This window comes from Hordeum vulgare, chromosome 2H, assembly GCF_904849725.1.
Source record: "Hordeum vulgare subsp. vulgare chromosome 2H, MorexV3_pseudomolecules_assembly, whole genome shotgun sequence".
In the NCBI taxonomy this organism is placed as follows: domain Eukaryota; kingdom Viridiplantae; phylum Streptophyta; class Magnoliopsida; order Poales; family Poaceae; genus Hordeum; species Hordeum vulgare.
The window spans coordinates 214509201-214518709 of record NC_058519.1 but is presented as its reverse complement, the minus strand read 5'-3'; the positions used below and the strand labels follow the sequence as shown (position 1 = coordinate 214518709).

General features: G+C 41.2%; 1 protein-coding gene across 1 annotated transcript; it reads left to right on the top strand.

Annotated features, from left to right (window-relative positions):
* Window positions 1–319: 319 nt before the first annotated feature.
* On the top strand, window positions 320–3420 carry LOC123425896 (reactive Intermediate Deaminase A, chloroplastic). The gene is made up of 6 exons (XM_045109653.1): window positions 320–593; window positions 1788–1903; window positions 2031–2075; window positions 2628–2701; window positions 3023–3072; window positions 3195–3420. Exons 1-6 carry the CDS (start codon window positions 437–439, stop codon window positions 3287–3289), a joined length of 537 nt encoding a protein of 178 aa, XP_044965588.1. The 5' UTR covers window positions 320–436; the 3' UTR covers window positions 3290–3420.
* Window positions 3421–9509: the final 6089 nt, after the last annotated feature.

Genomic DNA, 9509 nt, shown 5'->3' with positions numbered 1-9509 from the left:
TAGGGGCGGGGGTTGATGGCGCTCGCTGCAGTGTCCTCTCGCTCGGATGTGCAACCCTGCAAGACGATAGAGAAGAAAAACGAAGCGCGAAGACATATCCGATGACAATCCGTCGTTTACAGCTTAGGAATCGTACGGCCTTAGTTGACCGGCCAAATCGTTCGCGCGCCGGCGCACGGGCGCAGAGCGGTGCTCTAGAAAAAGAATATAGCCAAGTAAATGCAGCCGCGCACAGCCCGCTAGTTTTTTCTAGGAACAAACAAACAAACGGTGCCTTCAAGGAGTAATCACAAGATAATCCGCCATCATATGTCGCGGCAGGTTTTTTGCACTTAAAATATTCCGAGCGCAAAACTCGGCTCCATTCCAACAGAGAGCAACACCATCCAATCTTCTTCCGTCCCGTGCTCGTAGTAGGTGGAGTAGGGTTTTAGCCATGGCGTGGAGTGCCGCCGCCGCCGTCTCCAGGTTCGCCGCCTCCCCGGCCGCCGAGATCCGCCTGCCCTTCTCAGCAGCAGTAGCCGCCTCCGTCTCCTTCGCCGGGCGCCGCCGCTTCGGCCCCGTCGCCGCGTCCCTCGCCACCTCCGCCACCGGTACGCTGGTCCTCATTTCCCTCTTTCCGCCGGTAGAGCATCGCCTTCACTTCCTCCTTCCAATCGATCCAACGCGTCGTAAGGAACGGATGCATTGGTTAAAGGATTCCTTTAATTTATAAGCCGGGCGCTCTTCCAATTACTCGTAGATGCCGCTCATTTAGTTTGTGTAATAACAATAGAAGGTTCGTATGCAGCTCCCACTACAGTACAATTTTATGGGAATGCATTTTGAAATGTTTGCAAAGGAAAATTGAAGCATTAAGAGATGCTCTGCAGTTTCCTTTCTACGTATTTGGAAATCTGTACTCTGATAGTCTGATTGCCTGGGCCATCTGGATGGTCAGTAGTGGTTTCAGTTTCAAAGGATGACCAACAAGTTTCTACTCATGCTGTTCCAGGTTCAAACAGGAGTTGGACTTCATATTCAAACGGAAAAAAATATCTTTCTTTTCCAGATTGGATTAGCAACTTCAGATTATTAGCATTGCTTCCATCCCTCATGGAAGTTAGCCTGCTTGTTCTCTTTTCTCTTTTATTAGTAGCTGCTCTTTTTCTTTTTGTACCTTTTTCTGTACATTCCTTCATAAGCGAAACGCAAAAAATATACACAGTAGGAATTTCCTGCTATTTTTGGTTAAAAAAAGGATTTGAGATGCATTTGTTGATTCTAGCTACTCGATCAAGAAGCGGCTAGGTATGAGAAAATACGCAAAGTGACGTGTTTCTTCGCATAAGAAGCAATATGATTGGCGAATGAAGTGGAAATGCAAGCTTAGTCATCATTCACCACAAGAAAGCTATAGGGCTGGGTGCATCTGGCAGCAGCCATAGACAATAAGTATTAATAAGATATCTCTAAATTAGAAAAGCAAAGTTCTACTGTCAAGAATTTTTTATGCCTGTCTGTTCAAGATTAAGATTCAGAAGTGATTCAAACTGTGGCTCACTAGAGATGATTAAAACTTTGGTGAACTACAAAATGGGCCTAAGGACCTACAAAGAATCTAGTTAACTAATTTGTTCACCAATAGATCTCGAATAATTCTTGCCCCAGTAAGCATAGCTGCAGAGTTTTTACTTTATAGCTTTGTGTACCCTTGCTTGTCACAAGCATTTTGTTTTGAGGTTCAGACCTGTTAAAATTGAACATGCTGTTACATTGTGATGATGTTTGTAAATTACTCTATATAGTTCAAAAGGAGGCTGTTCAGACGGAGAAGGCGCCAGCAGCACTAGGCCCCTACTCTCAGGCGATAAAAGCAAACAATCTTGTGTTTGTCTCTGGCGTTCTAGGCCTAAATCCTGAGGTTTGCTGCTCAAACTATTGTTCATTCGTCTTTTTTCTTATTTCTCTATATCGTAAAATCAATCTCCGCCTTTAGTATTTGAAGATGCTGGTATAACTTATGTTGAGTACCTGCCTTTTGTTTTCAGACAGGGAAGTTTGTCTCTGAAAGCGTGGAGGAGCAAACTGAGCAGGTGATGGCTTCGATGTTCCTGAATGTTGCTTACATTTCCTCACAGAAAAAGGAAAAGGAATATTGCTACATTATTTGAGCTTAGTGTGCCAGATGCAAACATTATGCCCCGCTTAGTTTCTGAGTTACTCCAAGTTCCAACCGTTTCCTTGTGAGGCTTACTCATATTAGCACTCCCTCCGATTAAAAATAATTGCTGTAGCTTTAGGACAATTTTAGTACAAAGTTGTACAAAAGCTGCGACAGTTAATTTGGATCGGAGGGAGTATTATATTTTGAATCTGCCAATGTATTCTTTTTCTGGTACACTGAACATATTGCTCTTCCTTTTCTGTTGGTAGACTTTGCATATTTGGTTAGTCTATATATATTGAAATCATATGCTATTAGGTGATAGTTTTGGTGATCCTGTCTTTGCAGTCACTGAATAAATGTCTACTGTATCTGCTGCAACTTTTGGTGCCTATTTCTGACAATCCGCTTGCGTTCATTGTTTTTGAGATAGCTCACCGTCCATGCTGAATCCGCTTGCGTTCCTCCTGTTGTGTGACAGGTTATGAAGAACATGGGTGAAATATTGAAAGCAAGTGGTGCTAGCTACTCATCAGTTGTCAAGACAACAATCATGTATGTACTCCCTCCGTTCCTAAATATAAGTCTTTTTAGAGGTTCCACTAAAAGACTACATACGGATGTATATAGACATACTTTAGAGTTAGATTTACTCATTTTGCTCCGTATATAGTCCTCTAGTGAATATGGATGTATATAGACATACTTTATAGTATAGATTCATTCATTTTGCTTCGTATGTAATCCCTTAGTGAAATCTCTAAAACGACTTATATTTAGGAACGAAGGGAGTAGTACTGCATGCCCTTTACATGGATTTTTTGTTGCTAAAAAATGTTATTATCCCTGGGAATAATTCCGTCCTTGTACATGCAGGTTAGCCGATCTACAGGATTTCAAGAACGTGAATGAGATTTACGCTAAATGTAAGCCTGATGCTTGTACTCCCTTTGTTGTCGTCACTAATCTATGCGTCTGATTGCAGTAATTTTGGCCGTGATATTCCTTTACCTTGTTCCTGAATTTCTCAACCTCTTCTCCTTGGCAGATTTTCCAGCCCCTGCGCCAGCACGCTCAACCTACCAAGTCGCAGCTCTGCCACTCAACGCCAGGATCGAGATCGAGTGCATTGCTGCCCTCTAGTTACCTCGTGTCTAACCATCAAAACCTCAATAAGCACTCCATGCCCCTTGCAGCTGGCCGCTATTCTGTAGTGCACTATTCGATGACACTGTAACCTGGTAATACTCTACCAATTAAGGTCTTGAATTGCATGTGACCTCTCACCATTCGGTTCCGGAGTCCAATCTTAATCTTATGCTAGTCGTATATGAAAGGGTAACCACGCATAGGGAAACAGTAAAATGTCGAAAATTCAGCGCATGATAGTGTCGGTGGCTCCCTCAGTTTCTGGTTGACCTATTGCACGTAGCCTGTGGTGCTGTTGTTTTAAGGAAACGAAATTTAGACGCGACGCAAGCGTGTGGACAATGGATATATAGGCGCGTTGATGGATATATAGGCGCGTTGCTGCTTTGTGCGACTTCAAAGGTTATCCTGTTGGTGAAGTCACTGATTGGGAAAAGCCCATGTGCCCCGCATATAGTCCCTTAAACAAAAAGGAACATGGAATGTGGGAATAATCCAACAGTGTGGCAACAACTCCTCCTCTGAGCGACTCATAATTTAATTTCAGCAGCTTGTGTTGAAAAACTCTCGCTATTTCTCTTTGACAAATCAGTTGAAAAACGCGTGCCTCGATCAAGCCTACTAGGAATTGAAAATGTGCCTGACAACTTCTTTTGTTGAACGGGAGATCTCTTTTCTTGTTGACAGCTATTGAACATGGAATCTCTTATACTTATCCTACTACTCTTATAGAAATTCCACCGCAATTGTTTTGCACATACCAAGCAACAGGCATTATTATGTTTCTTGGGACACTTGAGCTTCAAGACTTAAGTTTCTTGGGAGACTTGAGCTTCAAGACTAAAGTTCTGTCGTGACAACTAAGGGAAAAGAATTCATTGCGGCTTGTGCAATTTTTGTGAATAATTATTGGTCTTCTTTTACGTCCTGTCATGACACTGTTGACGTTGTTCCTAGTAACAAAGGTAAAAGAAAAATGGTTGGTGATGTTCCAGTTTCTGCATCATTTCAAGATCATGTGTTGTGGAAACCTCCCCCATATGATTATATCAATATCAATGTTGATGTTGTTAGGCTAACGGGTATCCTTAGCTGTTTGGTTTATATCTCTATCTGTAAACTTTCTATAATCTATCTGTTGGTTAAACATCACTAAAGAATCCTTGTAACCCAAGTCTTGATCAATATATAACCCGTGGGCTGTCATGTATGACAGTTGAAACACATTACCAAATTTCACATGGTAATCATAGCAATATGCTTCCTCCACATCTAGCTCTCCATTAGACAAACCAAGCCGCCATAAAACCTCTCTTCAAATCCAAACCAAAACCTGCATCCATGGCCTCCTCCACCGCCTCAAGCTTGTTCTCAAGCTTGAACAAGAACACCTCTGAACCACTCAACCGCACCAATTATATCCTATGGCGTGCCCAGGCTCGTTCCCAGATCATGGGAGCCGGTCTCTATGGGTATATCGACCAGACAACCCGAGAGCCTACCAAAACAATCTCCTCCAAAACTACAGATGGAAAGGAGCAGATTGTTCCCAGTCCTGTATACACCCCTTGGGTGATCCAAGACCAGCAGATCGTGGCATATCTGCTCAGAAACCTCTCAAAAGAAATCCTAGTCCAAGTTGCCTCGATGGAGACATCGCACGCGATTTGGACCGCCCTCTCCAACATGTTTGCAGCCCACTCCAAGTCTCGAGTGAGAAACATCCGCATCTCTCTCTCTCTCTCTAATGTCCACAGAGGCTCTCAATCTGCCGCTGCATACTTTGGTCATATGAGATCATTATCGGATGAACTTGCAGCTACACGTAAACCCATTGAAGAACCGGAGCTAGGATAACCCACAAGTATAGGGGATCATTTGTAGCCTTCTTCGATAAATAAAAGTGTCGAACCCAACGAGGAGCTAAAGGCAGAACAAATATTCCCTCAAGTTCTATCGAGCGCTGATACAACTCTACGCACGCTTGACGTTTGCTTTACCTAAAACAAGTATGAAACTATTTTGCAAGAATAAAACTACGAGTACTTTGCGAAAATAAAACTACGAATAAATTGCAAGGTAATAAAAGTGGATAGCTTCTGTCAACAAGAAAGTCATTTGTCCCTAGGCAATCGATAACAAGTACCGGTAATCATTCTTGCAATTTTATATGAGGGAGAGGCATGATCTAACATACTCTCTCTGCTTGGATCATATGCACTTATGATTGGAACTCTAGCAAGCATCCGCAACTACTAAAGATCATTAAGGTCGTGAAACCCAACCATAGCAGTAAGTATCAAGTCCTCTTTACTCCCATACGCCATAACCCACTTATCCACGTTTAGGCTGCTGTCACCCCCGCAACACCGACAATAAGCAAACCATGAACATATTGCAACACCCTACAACGGGGGTCCCTCACGTTTGCGCAACACGGAGGGCGCCGTAGGACAGCACCATAAATAAAATATACAATCATACCAACCAAGATCACGATTAACCCATAGGACAAAACGGATCTACTCGAACATCATAGGATAGCCAAATATCATTGGGAAATAATATATGAAGTTGAGCACCATGTTTAAGTAGGGATTACAGCGAGGAGAAGGGGTGTTACACCGTTGCATAGAGGGGGATAAAGTTGCTGTTGACGGTAGAAAGGTTGTTCATGTAAATCGTTGTCACGATCCTAGCCCCAGCGGCACTCCAGCGCCACCGGGAGAGAGGGGGAGAGAGCCCCCTCCTTCTTATTCTTCCTTGGCCTCCCCTCTAGATGGGAGGAGAGTTCCCCCTCTGGTCCATGGCCTCCATGGCGGCGGAGGGGCGGGAGCCCCTCCGAGATTGGATCTCCCTCTTTGTTCTCTTCTATTTCCGCGCTTCCGAGATCTGACCCTTCACGGTTTCTTAAATTTCAAGAGATCCGTAACTCCTATTGCGCTGAAATTTTATACAAACAACGGTTTTCTATGTGAAGACAAACATGCAATCCAAACTTCAAATGATATAAGTGAGGCACATGAAGCATTCTATAAAGCCATACTCAAAAGATATAAGTGAAGTGCAATGAGCATTCTATAAATCAATCATGGACTATCTCATACCAGCATGGTGCATAAAAGAAAAAAAAATGAAAACTAAATGCAAAAGACGCTCCAAGATTTGCACATATCACATGAACGAAGCAAAGACGAAAACATACCGATACTTGTTAAAGAAAGATGGGATGCCTTCCGGGGCATCCCCAAGCTTAGACACTTGAGTCTCCTTGAATATTTACTTGGGGTGCCTTGGGAATCCCCAGGCTTGATCTCTTCCTCTCCTCCTTCTCCTCATATCGAGACTTCCTCGATCTTTGATCACTTCATCCACACAAAACTCAACAGAAAGCTCGGTAAGATTCGTTAGTATAATAAAGCTAATCACTACTCTAAGTATTGTTGCAAACCAATTCATATTTTGTTTTTGCATTTTAGCTACTGTAATATAACTTTCACATGGCTCATACCACCGATAAATCGACAGTTTCATCAAAACAAGCAAAATAATGCATCAAAAACAGAATTTGTCTCAAACAGGACAGTCTGTAGCAATCTTTACATCTACCATACTTCTGGTACTCCAAAAATTCTGAAAATTAGGACGAAATAACAAATTTGTATAGCAAGACTGTGCAAAAAGTTTCAGAACCTTTTTATGTTCCAGTAAAAAAATTGAAAATCCACGCGCTCCAGCCAAAGTTTTTGTTTCTGCACCGCACATACCAACAAGCAATCTACCCATCCTAAAGGCAAATCTTGGCACATTATTTTTATAATACAACAGATGTGTACAAGGGGATAATTACTTTTCTGAGAATCTTCATGAAAAATTCTACATTGTTTCCATGAGCATGAACACAAGTGTTCAAGGTCGACCCTCACTTCACCAATGCCTCACCTTTCAATCCCTTCTATTTTTGTGAAGTTTTAAGTTCCCCTATATATTTTTTGTTTTTAAACTTTATAAAAGCAATGAATAGAGTTAAATGACTCTCTAAAACTTTCGGGTTGTCTCCCGGGCAACGCTTTCTTTAAAGTCATTAAACTAGGCATAAAGTGCTCAAGTAATGGATCCACCCGGATCCCAAGGTATATCAAAGCCAATTTTAATTAGAAATGATTTGGCATTTAGTAGTGAGCATAAAGAAACATATATCAAGCCATGATGAAGTCTAACTATCTTCCTATGCATCGACATGTCATAGAAGAACAATTCATGCACATCAAGTAAAGGCCAATACATAGCATAAGTAGTTTCTTGCAATTTTATCGTGTTGGAAACATAGAGAGGCAGAGATGCAGTTCCTCTCTCATAATAATTGCAAGTAGGAGCAGCAAGCACATGTATATTATATTCATCAAAATCATCATGTGTAGTGGTAAAAGGCAACCCATTAATATAATCCTTAACAAGTGCAAACTTCTCCGATATAGTGTAGTTTGGAGAATTCGAAAAGATAAATAGGACTATCATGTGTGGGTGCAATAGCAACAATTTCATTCTTAATATAAGGAACAATAGCAAGTTCATCTCCAATAGCATAATTCATATTGGCATCTTGGCCACAAGCATAGCAAGCATCATCAAAAAGGGATATTTTAAACGAATCAACGGGATCATAGCAATTATCAGAGCATTCATCCTTCAATAAGAAGGAAGGGACGTTAAACAATGTATGAGTTGAAGAGTTACTTTCATTAGAAGGTAGGCACGGGTGATCAATCCGCTCTTCCTCCTTTTGTTCTTCGCTCTCCTCGTCATCTTTTTCATCCAATGATCTCACAGTTTCATCAATTCCTTCTTCCATACACTCTTCCAAAATAGTAGTCTCCTCTTGGACAGCGGAGACTTCCTCAATAAACGCATCAATATAAAAATTGTATTTATAATTATCATAGCAATATTTAAGGATAGAAAAAAATTCAGGTCTATAAACCGAATCATCAGAATCTTCAAACTTTTCAAACAAACATTCAATTTCATAAGCACCCTTAAAAACAACAAATTCTTCTATTCGTTCCACATCATAGTAATCATATATACCATTAGCATAAGAAGCCAAGGTTTTATTATCATTAAATTTGCATGAAAAGGGAAGGTGTGGAGCATTCATCCTAGAGCAACAAGTAAAATCATATCTCTGGCATAAATTCCAAGCATACCAATGCAACATATCAATTTGATCCCATAACAGTTTCCCTTTTTGTGTCAAGTGATAATCCCTAAAGTATTCACGTTGATCCAACGTGTCTCCCATTATCATGTTGAATGGGGTTTTCTCAGGATTATCAAAGTAGTGCATAATATTTTTCACATAACGAGCATCGAGGGTTTTAGGAGGTTCCCCATCTCATGAGTAGCAAGTACCACTAATTTTTTTGGTGTTTCGTGTTCCATATCCATAACTAAAGATAGATAACAACTTAGAACGGGAAATAAAAATTACTTAGTGATCAAGCCAACAAGCACGCACGAGAATACTCACCCCACTCTATTGCTCCCCGGCAACGGCTCCAAAAAAGGTCTTGATAACCCACAAGTATATGGGATCGTTTGTAGCCTTCTTCGGTAAATAAGAGTGTCGAACCCAACGAGGAGCTAAAGGCAGAACAAATATTCCCTCAAGTTCTATCGACCGCCGATACAACTCTACGCACGCTTGACGTTTGCTTTACCAAAAACAAGTATGAAACTATTTTGCAAGAATAAAACTACGAGTACTTTGCGAGAATAAAACTACGAATAAATTGTAAGGTAATATAAGTGGATAGCTTTTGTCAACAAGAAAGTCATTTGTCCCTAGGCAATCGATAACGAGTACCGGTAATCATTCTTGTAATTTTATATGAGGGAGAGGCATGAGCTAACATACTCTCTCTGCTTGGATTATATGCACTTATGATTGAAACTCTAGCAAGCATCCGCAACTACTAAAGATCATTAAGGTCGTGAAACCGAACCATAGCATTAAGTATCAAGTCCTCTTTACTCCCATACGTCATAACCCACTTATCCACGTTTAGGCTGCTGTCACCCCCGCAACACCGGTAATAAGAAAACCATGAACATGTTGCAACACCCTAAAATGGGGCCCCATCATGTTTGCATGACATGGAGGGCATCGTAGGACAGCACCATAAATAAAATATAAAATCATACCAACCAAGAT

Bases quoted from the DNA above. Each gene is read 5' to 3' on its own strand.
- LOC123425896 (XM_045109653.1), top strand. From the start codon at position 437: ATGGCGTGGAGTGCCGCCGCCGCCGTCTCCAGGTTCGCCGCCTCCCCG. The intron at 594-1,787 runs GTACGCTGGTCC...TACTCTATATAG, and splicing joins CCTCGCCACCTCCGCCACCG to TTCAAAAGGAGGCTGTTCAG. The intron at 3,073-3,194 runs GTAAGCCTGATG...TCTCCTTGGCAG, and splicing joins GAATGAGATTTACGCTAAAT to ATTTTCCAGCCCCTGCGCCA.